The 18,978-nt window shown below is 41.1% G+C and overlaps 1 protein-coding gene across 6 annotated transcripts in view; it reads left to right on the forward strand.

Moving 5' to 3' along the window:
- Positions 1-18,978, forward strand: part of OSBPL1A (oxysterol binding protein like 1A) — a 213,516-nt gene that overhangs the window by 116,672 nt on the left and 77,866 nt on the right. For all 6 annotated transcript variants that reach the window (XM_033435290.2, XM_004273743.3, XM_049697555.1 and 3 more), the window contains one exon: positions 1,826-1,988. In XM_033435290.2, the coding sequence (XP_033291181.1) occupies positions 1,826-1,988 (163 nt within the window). The remainder of the gene's footprint in view (positions 1-1,825; positions 1,989-18,978) is intronic.

The raw sequence follows: 18,978 nt of genomic DNA on the forward strand, positions 1-18,978 counted from the left end.
TGTTTTTGGAATCTACAGCAGTGCTGATCTTTTCCATTCAAAGAAGGGTTCATTTTGGATATTGTGGTGAATTTTGTAGGCCTTGTTTATAGGTAAGTGAATTGTTTAACATATCAAGTGGAGGAAGAACAGTTTTGTTTTTTTTTTTTGGTCTAGGTTGACTTCAGCCATAGTAAAAGTATTTCCTCCTTGGAGATAAAATTTTAGATTATAGGAATATTTGCAATTCCTTAAAAATTATAATTATATAAATATTTAATTTTTTTCTGTTTTGCATGTCTTTTCTGCTCATTAGTGCTTACCATTTATTGCAATTTTTATTTCATTATTGCAGTTCTAATAAGAATAACCTCGTTACTGTAATGATAGTAAATACTAAGATGCCTTGAGGACTGGAACTGTTCCCAAGATAATGAAGGTTTAGCCCTATTTTTGTTACAAACTTAGCATTTTGGTAGAACTGTATTTTAAGTCATATCCGGGATTCTTGGAGTGTTGTACCTAACGCGTGGCTGTGAAGTCAGAACGTAGAGGGAGCTGCTGCATCCTTGGGGACCAAGGGGAGGAGACTGAGAGGGATGCCAGGAAGTGGGAGGCGAGGTTCAGCAGAGAGCAGCTGGGAGCAGCGGTGAGAGATTTGCCAGCTCCAAGACCCAGGAGCAGATGTTTCGACCAGGAGGAGGTTTCAGAGGTCACCCCATCTAGTGCCTTTCAAATTGTTGGAACAGCCCCTGGCTTTGGGCCTGGAGGGGAAAGTCAAAGAGGCTCCTGACCCAGACCTGGCATCATCCTGTGCCGTTCTGCTTCCTGAAACATCTGTTTTATGTGTTGAGATTACATTTGAGAAATAGGTTGAGCTGCTAGAGTTTTTTTGTTTGTTCTTTAATTTGAAGACCATTGTGTTGAAGCCACCAATTAGATTATTCGACAGCAGTAGAATCCCAGTTTTGTAGGTGAGGAAGCAGGCCCAGGAAACTTCTGAGATGACCAGCTCCTCAGGCTGCTGCCTGAAGCGCCGCGTGGGCTCTAGAAGTTGAGGGAGATAACGGAATAGTTGTGGTTTTCAGAGTTCTGATACGAGGATAGGTGAAACTGTTCATACCGAATCTAGTACCTGCTGTTTTACATGAGAGTTAGGTTACTTACATTTTATATGGTTTTAGTTAACTGCAAATTCAGATGCTATTGAATTAGATAGGAAGAACAGATTGTATCTTCAAAGGATTAAGGCTTTGCTTTCTCTGTAATCTATTATTTATTTTGCACACTAGATTCAAGGTAAAATATGGAACCAGAATCAAAATATGTAATTGAAAAATGGCAATTAAAATGTCATTACCTGGCCTCTTGTTTCCCCTCATTTGATATACCAACTATTTTGGAGGTGAACTGGAGGATTATGTCTTATGCTTTGATGTGGTACACATTTTAATATTTACAATGGTTTCAATTCTTTATTTCGTTCAAAAACTGGTTTCTTAATTTCATGATTAATGTTGAATGAAATAGTCTCTATTAAAAATTTTATATGATTTTCAAATTGGCTAATGCCCTTATACTAGGGTCCTGATCATTTGAGCTGAATTTGTTTGCTAGTTCTTAATCTATTTTCACTAGCTGGCAGTGTTGTGAGAAAAGACCCCATGGGAAGAATAGAATTAGCTTAGTAATTTTGCTCATCCATCCATGTGTATGTAGCACGACTGTTTTCATTCCTGATGTTGCAATTGAAGTGGATCTGAAGTGAATAATTTTCATAACCTTTTGAGTAAGTCTGTATCTCCTGTCACTCTGAAGTCTTTTTTGTATATCTGTTTTCTTCCAGGTGAGGAATTTTAAATTGGAACAGGAACAAGAAAAAAACAAAATTTTGTCAGAAGCGCTGGCGACTCTAGCCACTGAACATCATGAATTAGAGCAGTCTCTGGTTAAAGGCTCCCCACCTCTCAGCATCCTTAGTGAGGACGAGTTCTATGATGCACTGTCAGGTAATTCTAGAACCCTGCCGCCTGTGTTGTTGGTAATTCACAGTTGACCACCTAAATGTCTTCTTAGGGTGGATGTCACCTTGAGTTTCCTGAAATAAACAGATGGAAATGTATCACTTCAGCTCCCCAGATGACCTACTTTTTGTGTGACATTATTAAGGCAGAAGCCCAAAAGTTTGAAATGAAAGTCATCGCTGAGTCTGCCCTTGTTGACAGCGTATGCTGTGCTGGGGCCAGAGTGCTGTGAATCTGGTTTGTTCCTTTATTTGATGACTGTTAAGTACCTCCTGGTGCAAGGTGCTATTATATGTTAAAGGGTAGAGAGATGGATAATTTCTATTCTCAGAGAGGTCGAAGAGTGAAGGACACATATAAGAAGAGTTGGCTACAGTGTGGTATGCTGTGTGCCAAAGGAGAGGTGAGACCTCGGTGTAGCTGAAACAGAGAAAAGGAAGAGCTTAACTTGGCCTCAGAGATACAGGCGTCAGAGCGACGTAGCATACTGGCAGCGAGCAGGGACTCCAGAGTCAGATTCCCTGAATTGGAATCCTACCCCTGACGCTGGTCAGCTGTGTGACCATGGGCAAGTTCCATGACCTTCCTGGTTCTCAGCTCTCACATATTTAAAATGGGGATAATTATAGTTTCCATTTCAGTGGGTTGAGTCAGGATTAAGTGGGTTCACATGTGTAAGTAGTGTTTGGGACAGTGCCTGACAGGTAGGACGTGTTCAAAAAATGGGAGATGTGTGTGGAGAGGTGAGAATGACTTTTGAGAGGAGGTACTGCTAAGTAATTTTGACTTTTTAGGAACTTCCTTCAGAATTTTGAGGTAGATGTGGGTGGGGTTATGGAAGGCAGCCTGGGAGCGGGTGGTTGGAGATCAGCGAGATGGAAAACAATTCTTTTATGCGAAGAAATTAAGTGCTTATCTAAGTAGATGAACATATACAATTGATGGGTCTCACAAAACTTGACCATGGAAGCAGGAGACTTCAGTGGATATGGAGTTAAAGGGTCAAATTAATGATAGGAAAGGGAAAGAAGCACAGTGAGAGGTTGTAGAACTGAGAACTAAAGAAGATTAGGTTAAGAAAGTTAAAATGGTGTGATGATACAGGACAAGGAAAATGATGTTGGTGGATATACAGAGAAGAGATTCATTACAGAAGATAAACAGCACATAGGAACATTAATTTTAGAAGTGTGACATGATCAAAAGAAGCGGAAAAGCTAATTCTAATAGCCTGATTTGGGAATAATTAGAGAAAGGATTGTAATGACAATGATGATAGCAGTTAGATGTGGTATTTGTGAAAATAGTGAGTCAGATTGAGAAGAGAATGTAGAGACCAGATGTGAAAGCAGTGGAATGAGTGGCAGAGGTAAAGGAAGCATTTAACCTGATTGACGGAGGAGGGAGGAGAGGGTGAAGGACACTTGAGGCTGCTGACATTTCTTCACATCAACTGTCTGCCATGTCCAGTCCTGTTACCGCCTGTATTCCTTCTGTTTGGGGCATCCAAAAAGGAAAGCTGCCAGACAGATTATTGGATTAAATGCAAAGAGGTCTGAATGTAGAAGAACCTAGACACTTCAGCTGCTCATCTTTGCTGTGCTTTTAAAAAACAAAGGAAAAGATTTAAGTTTTATTTTAAAAAAGGTATTTGTTATAAATAATTCAATGTAAAAGTATGTATAGTGCCCAGTGAAATTTTCCCTTCATCCCTTACCCTAATTGTGCACTCTTCCTCAGAGATTCTTATTAACAGCTTGATAGATTCTCTTCCAGACCTTTTTAAAGCATTCGCGTGGATATATGCATGTGTACGTATGGGGTTTTTAAAGAATCATGAATGGAAGTAGCTGTATAATTGTTCTAGATCTGCTTTTTCATGTAACAGTGTATCTTGGAAATCTCTCCCATCAGTGTTACAACTCTGGCTCATTCTTTTTAAAGGTTGCGTAAAAGTCAATGATGTGATTTAGTAGAGTTTTCTTAGTTATTCTCTTCTTGATAGACATTTAGCGGCTACTGTCATCTTTCTACTTCTCAGTCATATTTTCACATTTATTTCCATAGTCGTCTCCTCTGGGAGAAGGCGATAAGAAGAACTGCAGTCCCTGGGTCAGGATTGGCAAATGAATTTCATCTCAAGTGCCAGTTCAGATCGGTTTGCAGTCAGTACTGCCTGCTTGATGGGTTGCTGTGTTGAGAAGGATCCCAAGGCTGAGTCCAGTGCCTAGCTTAGTCAGCGTGTTCCATCGTGGCTGGAGATAAGGCGCTAGAAGGACTGGTGCCTTGAGTTTACTCATCCCTGCCCTGAATGACCCACCTGAGTTCTATTATATTTGCCTGAACATAGTAGCTTTTCTTTGGCCACTCCTACTATTTCCTACTACAAATCTTGAGAATCATTTGGTCCAATGTAAAACTGTATTAAAATTACGAATCAGATGCCCAGGGTTGAAGTGTTGCCCTGCTGATGACCTAGCCACGTAATTCACTGAGATCATATAAGCCTTCATTTGGGAATGACTTCATCTTCTCACTACAGTCTACACATTAACCTCCATTCCCTTTCCTCTTTCTCTTCTGTTACAAAAGAAGTGTCCCCTTTTCATTAAGGCCATTCCCTCCTGATTTGTTCTGGTACCCATCTCCTTGTGCCTTCTCCAGAACTTTTGTTTAGTTATTGCTTCTTTCATCTACAGTTTCTTTTTTTTTTCCTCCCAATTTTATTGAGAAATAATTGACTTACAGCACTGTATAAGTTTAAGGTATACAGCATAATGATGTGACTTACATACATCATGAAATGATTGTCACAAGAAGTTCAGTGAACATCCATCATCTCATATAGATACAAAATCAAAGAAATAGAAAAAGTTTTTTTCCTTGTGATGAGACTTCTTAGGATTTAACTTTCTTAAGTTTCATGTATTACAATATACAGCAGTGTTGATTATGTTTACCATGTTATACATTACATCCCTAGTACTTATTTATCTTATAACTGGAAGTTTGTACCTTTTGAGACTACCTTCATCCATTCCCCCTCCCCCCACTCCCCACCTCTGGTAACCAAAAATCTCATCTTTTTCTGTGGGTTTTTTAAATTTGTTTTTGAAGTATAATTGACCCATAACAGTACGTTAGTTCCTGTTACACAACATAGTTATTCAATATTTCTGTACATTTAAAAATGATCACCGTAAGTCTAGGCATCTGGAAGTTTGTACCTCTTAAGCTCCCTCACCTAACTCTTTCAATACCACATTATCTTAAATGCTAACTTAAAATTCCTGTAATAGTATCCTATCGCTGCCATAACAAATTACCACAAATGTAGTGGCTTAAGTAATGCAGATTCATTCTCTGAGCTCTGGAGGTCGGAAGTCCTGCAGTCAAGGTCTTGGCAGGTCTTTGTTCCCTCCGGAGGCTCTAGGAGAGAATCTGCCTTCTTGCCTTTCTAGCTTCTAGAGACCACCTGCCTTCCTTGGCTCAAGGCCCCATCCTCCACCTTCACAGCCAGCAGTTTGACATCTTCCAGTCGCTCTGACTCTGACCTTCCTTCCTCCCTTTTATAAGGACCATAGCAATCACAGTGGACCCACTCAGATAATCCAGGGTAACCTCCCCATGTCAGGGGCCTTAACTCTGTCACACCTGCAGAGTCCTTTTACCGTGGAAGGTAACACATCCACAGGTTCCACAGAGACTAGGACGGCCGTCACTGGGGGCCGTTGTTCTGACTACCACAGTTCCCATATTTATTTCTCCAGCCCTAACCTCTTGTGAGAGACTTATATACTGAGCTGTTTGCTGGATAAAGAAAAGATGAATTCTTGATCTTCCTCCTGGAGTTTGCTTCATTTTAGTAAGTGGCACCTCTTTCCTGTCCTAAAGCTGTGAACCTGGGAGTAATTCATGGCATTCACGTGCCACCTCCATGAAACGCAGACCGGGGTCCGTCCATTCTACCTTCGCGACTTACTTTGAATCCACCTATTAATATGTTCTGTTACTACAGGGTGCGGGTTAAAAGTGTAGGTGCTGCAGCTGGAAGGCTGTTGATAAGTGATGGCTCGACCAATTCCTGTACCCGTTGCGAAATGATTTCACTTTACAGTGCCTCATTTCTTCATCTGCAAGTAGGTCATAGGATTATTGGGAGGAATAAACTAATAAATATTTGTACTTAAAACAGTGCCTGGCACACTAAGGGGCTGCCCATTGTTCGCTCGCTGCACACGCTCTTGTCGAGCCTCTTTAACTGATCACTGTGCTTCCAGCCTTGCCTTATTGAGGTTCACGCCGTATACACCACCCACATTGATGCTTTGTAGACAATCACATCATCACATTCCCCAGCCTAGGATCCTTCAGTGGCTCTTCACTGCACCTAGAATAAAATCCAGACTCCCTAGCGGGCCTTCAAGGCTCCTGACGTGACCCACACCTTGCCTGTCCCTTGTTCGTTCACTCACTGGGCTCCAGCCACACCAGGCCTCCTCCATCCTCACAACGCAGCAGTGACAGAGGCTATTGGGTCAGAGGTAAGAGAGAACAAAAACAAGTATACAAACCTGTATTTCATTTAAAGCTTTTTTAAATTGCTGAATCAGAATAATAGATTAAATCAAGCCTATCCTTATATCAGTATTTAAAAGATGTGAGGACTTCCCTGGTGGCGCAGTGGTTGAGAGTCCACCTGCCGATGCAGGGGACATGGGTTCATGCCCCGGTCCGGGAGAATCCCACGTGCCGCGGAGCGGCTGGGCCCGTGAGCCATGGCCGCTGAGCCTGCGCGTCCAGAGCCTGTGCTCCGCAACGGGAGAGGCCACAGCAGTGAGAGGCCCGCGTACCGCCAAAAAAAAAATTTCTTTTAATAATAAAATAAAATAAAAGATGTGAGAAAAAGGGTTTTAAAGATACTTCTATTAAAATATTTCTAAGTTATTTTCACGAAATGCTTAAACTGCTTTTTTAAAGTCAGTTACAACTTGTTTTACTTCCTTTAAAATTAAGTCCATGTGACTTCCTGATTTCCCTTTAAAATTTTTTTCAGATAAGCAGGATCAATGAAAATCTAATACAGTGGGTGAGACAAAACTTGATATAAGCCTACAGTGTAGTGTATTTTTTTTCCAGCCCCATGGGATCTTTTGATTATTTAATTTTTTTCCAGTATGCTCAATGAGTTAAGATTTCATAAAATTCCATAAAGCAAACAGATTCTTTCTCACAATTTGGTTGAATTCCATTGTGTAACCTGATTAGAAGGAACTACATCTAATGAAGCGTCACATCTTGTCCTCATGGTGTGTGTGTGCTTAAGGAATGAAGTAGTTAAATCGAGTGAGATTTCTGATATTACTCCCTGTGAGTGAGCACTTCCTGGGAAAAGGGCTAAACCTTCATGCGTGTTAAAGCAAAAGGTTTAATGAGAAACTAGAGGCTAACTCGTTCTGTGGAAGAATTCCATTTAGCTGGCAAATAAAGAACAGAAATATGTAGAAGGTACCACTTCAGGGAGGAATAGAGCAGTGCCTTCCACATGTTCCTTCCATCGTTCTGCCCTTTTCATTTCACCCTCACTTGATGCCACCCCCTTCTTCTACCAAAGCTCTTGAATATCTGTAAAGCATCAGCTCTCCTGGGTAGCCTTTCCTCACTCCCCCAGGCAGAATTAATGGTTTCTCCTTTTGTGTTCCTTCAGTTTACACCTCTTTCATAGCCCTTTGGTTGTATTGTGCTTGTCTCTTTATGATGGTAGAGACCCTATCTATTTATATTCCTGAGGTACTTAACATAGACTCAGAGTTGCTCTGTAAATGCTTGTTGAATGCAGGTTGTTGAACAAATGTCATTGATATTTCTGTCCTCCCTAAAAATATATTGGTTTTCAGTAAAGAGCACAAAAGAAGCAGTAACACTTGCGAATTTCACGTGGTCTGCATGCACCACTTTGGATGCTATGTGGAAGAGGAGGGGTGGGTGACAGAGGAGTGAGCTGGGATGAGATGTAATTAAAAGATAAAATTTGTTCTTGAGGAATTTATGATCAAGTTGGAGGTATGAGACTTGCTCCCAGAGCGGGGGCGGGGGGGGATGAAAAAGTAGCTAAGGGGGAGAAAATTAAAGGTGCTTGGCTTTATGGATGTCCTAAGGCATTATTTTACCAGTTACCAGTTTTGTTACCAGTTAAATAACTTAATGGCTGTTATTCTTTAGCACTGGTCTGAGATAGCAGTTTCACTAAAATTCCTGCCTTTTGAATTTTAAAACTTCACAATGTATTGTCTTTCTTACTGTCTGTTCATTTTCCTTTTTAGAAACATGATGAGATCAGTTGTGCAAGAAAGCCTTTCTTGCTAGGTTTTCCTCTTAATGCTATTTTGGTTAAAATGTGCATGAATAATGCATACAAATCCAATAGTGTAGATTGGTAAAACCAGTGGAACGTTATGTCACAAAATTGAAGCCAGCTTTAGCATTTCTCAGCAGTTGCAAGCGTCGATGCTCATGTCTTTTTAAATCAAAGGTTTTAGAATGGAAAGTGTTAAAATAGCGACTTTGGTTTTGTCCGGAGGAGAGTAACGTAGGAAGTTATGACCCATGTGGAATAATGTTTAATCGAATAAATACAACTGGTAATAGTTGAGAAAAGAAATGACATCTCTGCTGACAGTTCACATAGAAGACGCAGGATTTGACCCAGGTGATCAGAGGTATTGGCGGGAAAGCCGAAGAGCACCGTGACCTTTTAGTAAAGGCTGTGCGCTCTGTTCTTTATGTTTCTGAGCCTGGTGTCCTCTTCTACAGTTCAGTTTTGAAATAACCTGTACAGTTCTTATCTGGGCCTTTTCTGTCAGTCTTTACTCTTGTCTGGACCTGCCTAGGATGTGGAGATCTCTCCCTCCTCTGTATTCCCAGCACTTTTTTCTCTGGTCTTTTTTTTTTATTTTATTTTTGACGATTAGCCATACTACCTTGTTCTTGCCCTTTTTCTTGTTATATAACTTTTTGTGTCTTTGTTCCTCATCTTCCCCCAAGCCCTGCATTTCCCTTAAGGACAGAGACCTTGTTGTCTTAACTTTTGTATTTCCTCTGTTGCCCAGTACAAAACAAGTTCATTGTTGATATGATGTGCAGCAAATTGGGTACCACAGAGTATGGCTGTTATTAAACCCCTTCTGTATGTAGTATGGTACAACACTCTGGAGAAAATCTAAGTAGTGCCACGGGCTCTTACTCTCGTTTTGTGTTTATAACATTAAAAAATTATCCAGCAGGGTTTCCCTGGTGGCGCAGTGGTTGAGAGTCCGCCTGCCGATGCAGGGGACATGGGTTCGTGCCCTGGTCCGGGAGGATCCCACATGGTGCGGAGCGGCTGCGCCCGTGAGCCGTGGCCGCTGAGCCTGTGCGTCCGGAGCCTGTGCTCCGCAACGGGAGAGGCTGCAGCGGTGAGAGACCTGTGTACTGCAAAAAAAAAAAAATTCACTGTAAAACCATGTGCATTTTGTACTAGTGTTGAGAGCATGTCCTTAACCAGACACACTTACCCAGTGCCCACTGTGTGCAGTGCTTTGCCAGGCATGGCACTACCAAGGGAAAGAAGATTCAGTCCCTGAATCAGGGTTTCGTAGTCAGTCCAGGGGAAGAGGCTGAGCATGGAAAGATGGGCACAATGTGACGTGAAAAGGGTTTGGGCCTCCAGCGCACCAGAGCTACTCACTCCCGAGATCAGCCCCCGGAGTTTGCCGTTCTCAGTGACTATATCTACGCCGTCATCTCAGTTTTATACATCCCACAATCTAACCACTGTCTCCTGTCTTTCAACCCATTCTCTTAAAAACCCTGATCCCAACATTTCTTTGACCAACCACAGCGTCTTCTCCGTGTTTTCACTGTTCCTCTCCGCTCGTGTCCTTGTTCCGTCCTTACCAGCTCAGATGGCGCGGGCTGTCATATAATCGCCCCCCTGCCTTTCTCTCGCTGCACTGTGCTCACCCAGCCCATCCCTCCCCTCCTTCCGCACCGGTGCTCAAGTGACTGGCCACGCTGGCAGCTCTTGCTTGAGACCTACAGCTGTTTAACTTCTGTGGTGCCCTTTTGCTGCCCAGCAGTCCTACTCCATTTCTCTTGTCAGTTCCTTTTACATGCTTATTTCATACTTTTCTCACTTAAAATTTCTAATACCTTCATCCTCTGTCCTGCTCCATCAGAGGACATTGTTTATGTCACTGAGAAACTCCTCGTGTTTCCACTCACACACCTGGCTGTGTACATGTGTGGGCGTATTCTGCTTTCTCTACGTCGAAGAGTGTTGTGTCCCTAACTGACGCCAGCCCCTCCGTATGTGCCTGGGATCCCAATGCCTCTGACTTACATCAGGACATTAATGTAGCTCCTTCTTTCTCCCAGGTAATCAGTTATTCCTGATGCCCATCAGCTATCTTATCTTTCAGAATGCCGTATCTTATACAGATACCTTTGATCCACATCACTTTCCTCTTCTAGAATTCTTTCTTGAACAGCCTCTATCTATGTTTATTCTCACGATTCCCCTGCAGCCGCTCTCGACTAAATCACCGCCGTCACATACTCAGCTGCCTAACTGAGTGGTCCTCTCTCAGTTCGCATCTTTGTCGGCCTTTCACCAGCACTTAAAGTTGTTGATTCCTCCTTCCTTCCAAACACTTTCTTTACTTGCTTTCCAGAGTGCCAGTCTCTTTTGATTTTACTTCTCAGTTCCCTTTGCTTGTCGTCTTGTATCCTTCTGACTTCAGATGTTAGCGTGTCTTGGGGTGCAGGAATTGTCTTCTGCACTCGCCCTTTAGATCCTTTGTACTCAGAGTGTGGTCTCAGGATCAGTAGCATCACCTTCACCTGGAAGCTTGTTGGAACTGCAGAGCCGCAGGCCCCAACTCAGACCTAGTGAATAAGAATTTGCATGTTTTCAAATCCGTAGGGGCTTCATATGGACATTAAAGCTTGAGCAGCTTGCCTTGCACGAGCTCATCTGGTCCCATGCCTGTGAATATTGTCCAGATTTTGCTAAGTCCAAAACTTTACGTCTCTAGACTCAGTCAGTCTTGCCCCCTGAATTTCAGACTCCTGTCTGTCTACTTGGCACATTCACTTAAATATCTAATGAGATCTCCAGGGTGTCTTAGAATGTCCAGAAGAGAGTTCTTGATTTCTGCTCACAAGCCTGCCCCTCCTGTGGTCCATACTTTGGTAGATGGAGGATCTGTCTTTCAGTCCATCAACATTCACATTCAGTCCATCAACAAATTCCGTCAGCTCTACCTACAACATATAGCAGAATCTGACCACTTCTCATCATTCCACTCCCACCACCCTGGCCCCCATCATCTCTCACCTGGTTTCTGACAGGGGCTTTCTGACTGGTCCCTCTGCTTGCACCCGCGTCTCCAGCAATATTTTAAATAACAGCATTCAGAGTGATCGTTTCCAAACGTGAATCTGTTCATGTCAGTTCCCTGCATGGAACCCTCCAATGGCTTTGCTTCCTGGCTGGAATAAAAGCCAGAAGGCCTCGTTCTGGCCATCTGCCACCTTCTGAGATCTGCTCTGGCCTCCTCACTCACTTCCTTCCATCACTGGCCTCAATGCAAGTTCCTGGACTTGCCAAGCATGTTCTCTTCTAGGCCTTCACTTTCCCTCTGCCTGGAGCTCTCTAATCCCAAATGTCTACAGTGCTTACTCCCCCACTTCCTTCCTTTTTCTGCTCAGAAAGACCTTCACTGTATCATTTTCTATCCTTTTTCTCTTGCCTTTAAAAAACCCAAAAAACAAACAAAAAAAAAAACACAGCATCTTTCACACATAATGTTCATTCATTTGTAGATCTTCTACAAGTAGAATGTAAGCTCCTCAGTGAGAGAGGCATTTTGCTTAGTGCATGGATGCATCCCAGCCCCTACACTAGTGCTAGACAGACAGAGAAGGAGGCGCTCAATACATATTTATTGAACAAGTAAATGAATTAGCGTCACCAACTCATACGTAAGGAGTGTTACGGAAATTCAGAGGAGAGGCAGCTAACTGCTTGGGAAAGTTGGGGAGAGCATCACAGAATAAGTGATGCTTGAGGGGTGTTGTGAAGAGTCAGGAAGGAGTTCTTCAGACGGATAAGATGGTGGTCAGATATGCTTTGTGGAACAAGAAAACACATGCAAAGGTAGAGAAAAATAGTTTTCAAAGACATCATGAAAATGCACTATGGCTGAGGCAGGGGTGAGCGTATTGGATGCTGAGAAATAGTGATGGGATGAAGCCAAGAAAGTAATTTAGGACCAGCTTGTAATGAGTCTTGTGAGAAGATTCTGCTGAAGATTTTTCATTTTAGCCTGTTAAGTGGTAGGCAGCCGACAAACGTGATTAAGTATACAGAGTGATGTCAGATTAGTATTGAATATTTTATAAAGTTTTTTTTTTTAGTAAACATTGTGGAATTTTTATAATATTCTTGCATTATATTAAGAATTGGAAATTCAAAGAAAATAAGACATGGTCCCTACTTAGGAGTTTACATTCTATTAGCATATGAGTATTTTAGGAGTAAAGATTGATTTGAGGTCCTAGTGTCCTAGATGAGAGGTGACAGGAATTTCCATAAAAGCAACTTAAGTGAGAATGGGAAGTTTCAGTTCCTCCCTTTATTGCTTTAATGAATACATATCCTGACCTTTGTCCCTCAAGGAAGCCTGGTTGACTTTCTTGACTTGATGAAATCCCTGCTGTAGGCTCCCCATGCATCATAGTCCCATAGCATTTCCTGTAGTTGAAGTTTTGTATGCTTATGTTTTTTTGTCAGCCCTGCCACTCAACCAGACTGTAAATCCCTTAAGGAACTTTGCATCCCTAGCAACTTACATAGACTTTGGCACCTGTTAGGAGTTCAGATATTTGAGTGAATAAAATTTGGGGATACATTTTAAAGGCTACGTTGACTGAACTTGAAGACCAGTTGGTTGTGGCAGATAATGATGTGCTGAGGATTTCCACCTATTTACTGAAAATTCTCACTTTGGCCCAAAGCATCTCAAACTCCGTATAGTGGAAACTGGACTTGTCATCCTGATCTGCCCCCTTGTATATGCCCTGTCTTGGCTAATGGCATCATCATCTACCCACCATGCAAACTACAGATGTGAAAGTCATCTCTTACCCCCTTTCCTCACACCCTCCCCATATCTAAGTATCTAGTTGTCTTCTTTTCTCTTCCTATTTTCTGCCCCAGTATTCACTGTCGGGGCCTTAGTTCAGCTTTTGAGCCCACAGACTTTGTCTTCCCGCTTCTGGTCATTATCCCTGCCAGCCCATCTTCCACATCGCGTATTGTCAGGTGTGGTGGGCAGAAAAATGGTCCCCCAAGGATACGTTCACCTGCTCATCCCAGTAACCTATAACCTTTTTTTGGAAAAAAAGATCTTTGCAAATGGGATTAAGTTAAGGAATTTGAGGTGAGATCATCATGGATTATCTGGGTGGGACCTAAGTGCTGTCACAAGTATCCTTATAAGAGAAAGGTAGAGAGAGATTAGACCCACAGAGGAGAAGGCAATGTGAGGATGGAGGCAGAGATTAGAGGGATGTGGCCACAAGCCCAGGAAAGCTGGAAGCCACCAGAGGCAAGAGGCAAGGAATGAACTTTCGTTAGAGCCTTCAGAGGGATGGTGGTCCTGCAAACGCTTTGGTTTTCGTTCATTGAAACTGATTTTGGAGTTCTGGCCTCCAGAGTTATGAAAGACTACAATTTTGTTGTTTTAAGCCACCAAGTTATGCTAATTGTACGGTGGCCATGGGACACTGATGTGTCAGAGTTATCTGTAAAGTGTAAAATGGATCTTATCACTCCCTGGCAAAACATCCAAAGACTCTCCATTACTACAGATTCAGTGTAAACTCTGTGATCTGACCCACGTTTAAGCTTCATCTCTGACGACCACATCTTTTCCCTCTGGCTACTCGCCTCTCTAGCTATGCCAGATATTCTTAGACACACACCTTGTTCTTTCAGGCGTGGGACTGTTGCTCTTCCCCTTACACCTGATATTCTCTTTTCCTGCCTTAAATTCTTAGTCATCATTACAGCTCAGATGTCATCTCTGCCTGGAAAGTTTGCCTGGAAACTTATCCTGCTCCCTCTGAGAGTGACTTCTTCAAGTTTTCCCACACTTTGTATAAACATATGTTTACTTGCACGTCTTCCACTAGATTGCACTTTGCATATTTGGAGGGTGCCACCCATATCTCATTAATCTTTCTAAACTGGTTCAGCGACGAGCCCTTTCTTTACCAGGTACATGGTAGGTATTTGGTAAGTGTTGATTTATTAAACTGAAGTCACATGAAAGAACTTTCTGTTATAACTGTGGATTATTCTATGACTGGTCTTTAGTTCTAGAATATTTTCTTTGTAGAGTGAATGCATAGGTGACCTTGAAAATGATTTTAAAGATGTCAACAGGACAAATTGGGAAGGTCTGGATTTAGTCACCCAAAATAGATACACATAAGTTTTTCAGTAGCCCACACACAAATGTTTTGAATAATTCTTCATCCGCAGTTACATGTGCAGATTTTGCAAGCTGGGGAAAACCATAGTAGATTTAGTTGCTTGGGGAAAAGCCAGTACTTTTAAGAAACTGTCGTAATCAACACTGTACCATTTGGCCGATTGTGACCTTGCACCTCATTCAGGGAGGATATGTCTAGAATGTCTCTGACTCTTGTTGCTTGCTGCCACCATTCTGTTTCAAGCTTTTGTCACTTCCTCAGTAGGTTATTGTAGCAATCTCTTGGCAGCCCCTTCTGGACTCACCCGGATTTTCTGTTTACAGTTTATTTTAAATGTGGTAGGTTTCATTGACTTTCCTTGTGTGCTTCGTATTTACTACGTTATTTTTGAGTTTACAGGATTGTACATTAAAGCTAAATAAACGTTTGGCGCTGATATTTTAAGCTTGGGTTACTTTGGGGTTACTTTGGACATTCTTAGAAGATGCCTAGTTCTTGGGAAACCATAAACAATGAAGGTATTAAATTGAGCGTGTGTGCCTTCTGACTATTTCCTGTTACCTTAAGTAACGGGGAGGGGCTATTTGGACATTATCCACAGTTCTTCCACATGTTGCTCCTTTGTACTATTTGTTCTCAAGTTAGTTTTCAGAGGTCATGTTAAAATACTTATCGGCATAACGTAAGAATTGTTGGCATGTTTATATCATTAATTTTATGACCTCTTTCAGCCTTTTAATAGGAGAAGCTCAAAAAAGTAGGATAAAGGTAATGATCCTCTTAATGCTGAAGTTTTTTTTACACCACTTTATTTGAGGTATGATTGACATACAAAAAGCTGTACACATTTAACTCATACAACTTGATGAGTAAAGTTTTAAAGCCATGTTAACCCAGCCACAGCCATTGGCTTCCAAGCTGTTTGGTTGAAAGGGGATAGTGTTCAATCTGAAATGTGTTCGAAATTATTTTAAATCCCAATGTGGTCAGAGCTTTCAAGTTTCTGGGCCACCAGAGATCTGTGAACAAACTTTCCACTGTTTTAATCAGGCAAAGATTCTGTCTACCTTAAATGCTTATACATAGCCTAGAGCATTTATCTTGTAAAATACAGCCTGTTTTTCAGAGTGATGTTATGACACTTTTTATATAAAATATAATTAGTAATTAAACCACCTGAATCCTTTTTGGAAATAGATGGGAATAAATAAACCCACGAGTAAGTACAAACTAAGTATTCCATTTCCAGGTATAGTCATTACATAGGGCTATACAGATTTTCCTAACTGCCCATTTAAAGTTCAGTGAATAATGTAAGGCTATTTTATAAATCCCTTACCCTGTTTTTCAGGGATGGATTGAAGCATCCTGAAAATTTTGTGTGTCTCTACTTAGTATAGAAACACAGATGTGCGTAAGGGGAAAATGCAGTGATAAATAAAAGGGAAAATGAAAGGCTAATTTTGTCTGAAATCTAGGTGTGGATACTGTTAACATTTCTGCTGCTGTATTCAAAAATACATCTGTATAAAAATCCACCAATTTTTCTCCATGTCTGTGTGGCTTTCTTTCATCACTGGCATTGAGGTGAGAGATGACAGGACCAGAATATAGACCATGCATCCAACATGATAGGTCTTTGGCATTGGCTTGACAGGTTTTTGTTTGCTTTTTTGTTTTGGGTTTTACTTGGTTTTGGTTTTATTCTGGTAAAATAAACATAACACATATACCATTTTAACCATTTTTAAGCATGCAGTTCAGTGTCATTAAGTACATTTTTGTCCAACCAGCACTGCTGTCCATTGCCAGAACTTTTCCATCATCCCCAAATAAAACTGTACCCATTAAACAGTAACTTCCCCCCCCCATTTGTTTGTTTTTAAAGCATGTACAGTACCCTTACTATTATAACCACCATATATAAGGTGTTAAGCACACTCTTTCCAATACTTTATGCTTTCCACTGAGGCATTAATGTATTGCCCAGAAACACTGAATGGTAGATAAGTTCTGGCCTATTTGATATTCGTATGTGCAGGCAAAATTGAAAAACCTGTTTTAAGATTGCATTATCACCTCAGCAGCACTAAGATCTATCACTTGAAAATTACTCTTATGAGCCAGGTACGCTCCATTGCTGGGTTGCCTCAGGCCAAACAACCAACAGGGAGGGAACCCAGCCCCACTCATCAGCAGATTAAAGTTTTACTGAGCTCTACCCACCAGAGCAACACCCAGCTCTACCCTCCACCAGTCCTTCCCATCAGGAAGCTTGCACAAGCCTCTAAGATAGCCTCATCCACCAGAGGGCAGACAGGAGAAGCAAGAAGAACTACAATTCTGCAGCCTGTGGAAGCAAAACCACATTCACAGAAAGATAGACAAAATGAAAAGGCGGAGGACTTTGTACCACATGAAGGAACAAGATAAAACCCCAGAGAAACAACTAAATGAAGTGGAGATAGGCAACCTTCCAGAAAAAGAATTCAGAATAATGATAGCGAAGATGATCCAGGACCTCGGAAAAACAATGGAGGAAAAGATTGAGAAGATGCAAGAATTGTTTAACAAAGACCTAGAAGAATTAAAGAATGAACACCTAGAAGAAGTAAAGAACAAATAGATGAACAATACAATAACTGAAATGAAAAATACACTAGAAGGAATCAATAGAAAAACTGAGGCAGAAGAACGGATAAGTGACCTGGAAGACAGAATGGTGGAATTCACTGCCGCAGAACAGAATAAAGAAAAAAGAATGAAAAGAAATGAAGATGGCCTAAGAGACCTCTGGGACAACATTAAACGCAACAACATTCACATTATAGGGGTCCCAGAAGGAAAAGAGAGAGAGAAAGGACCTGAGAAAATATCTGAAGAGATTATAGTCGAAAACTTCCCTAACATGGGAAGGGAAATAGCCACCCAAGTCCAGGACGTGCAGAGTGTCCCAGGCAGGATAAACCCAAGGAGAAACATGCTGGGACACATAGTAATCAAACTGACAAAAATTAAAGACAAAGAAAAATTATTGAAAGCAACAAGGGAAAAATAACAAATAACATACAATGGAACTCCCATAAGGTTAGCAGCTGATTTCTCAGCAGAAACTCTACAAGCCAGAAGGGAGTGGCATGATATATTTAAAGTGATGAAAGGGAAGAACCTACAACCAAGATTACTCTACCTGGCAAGGATCTCATTCAGATTCGATGGAGAAATCAAAAGCTTTACAGACAAGCAAAAGCTAAGAGAATTCAGCACCACCAAACCAGCTCTACAACTAATGCTAAAGGAAATTCTCTAAGTGGGAAACACAAGAGAAGAAAAGGAGCTATGAAAACAAACGCAAAACAATTAAGAAAATGGTCATAGGAACATACATATTGATAATTATCTTAAACGTGAATGGATTAAATGCTCCAACCAAAAGACACAGGCTCGCTGAATGGATACAAAAACAAGACCCGTATATATGCTGTCTGCAGGAGACCCACTTCAGGGGCACATACAGACTGAAAGTGAGGGGATGGAAAAAGATATTCCATGCAAATAGAAATCAAAAGAAAGCTGGAGTAGCAATACTCATATCAGATAAAATAGACTTTAAAATAAAGAATGTTATAAGACACAAGGAAGGACACTACATAATGATCAAGGGATCAATCCAAGAAGAAAATATAACAACTATATATGCACCCAACATAGGAGCACCTCAATACATAAGACAACTGCTAACAGCTCTAAAAGAGGAAATCAACAGTAACACAATAATAGTGGGGGACTTTAACACCTCACTTAAACCAATGGGCACATCATCCAGACAGAAAATTAATAAGGAAGCACAAGCTTTAAATGACACAACAGACCAGATAGATTTAATTGATATTTATAGGACATTCCATCCAAAAACAGCAGATTACACTTTCTTCTAAAGTGCACACGGAACGTTCTCCAGGATAGATCACATCTTGGGCCACAAATCAAGCCTCAGTAAATATAAGAAAATTGAAATCATATCAAGCATCTTTTCCAACAACAACGCTATGAGATTAGAAATCCATTACAAGGAAAAAAACGTAAAAAACACAAACACATGGAGGCTAAACAGTATGCTACTAAATAACCAAGAAATCACTGAAGAAATCAAAGAGGAAATCAAAAAATACCTAGAGACAAATGACAACAAAAACACGATCCAAAACCTATGGGATGCAGCAAAAGCAGTTCTAAGAGGGAAGTTTATAGCAATACAGTCCTACCTCAAGAAACAAGAAAAATCTCAAATAAACAATCTAACCTTACACCTAAAGGAACTAGGGAAAGAAGAACAAACAAAACCCTAAGTTAGTAGAAGGAAAGAAATCATAAAGACCAGAACAGAAATAGATGAAATAGAAACAAAGAAAACAATAGCGAAGATCAATAAAAC

The sequence above is a fragment of the Orcinus orca genome, chromosome 15, assembly GCF_937001465.1.
Source record: "Orcinus orca chromosome 15, mOrcOrc1.1, whole genome shotgun sequence".
NCBI classification, from domain to species: Eukaryota; Metazoa; Chordata; class Mammalia; order Artiodactyla; family Delphinidae; genus Orcinus; species Orcinus orca.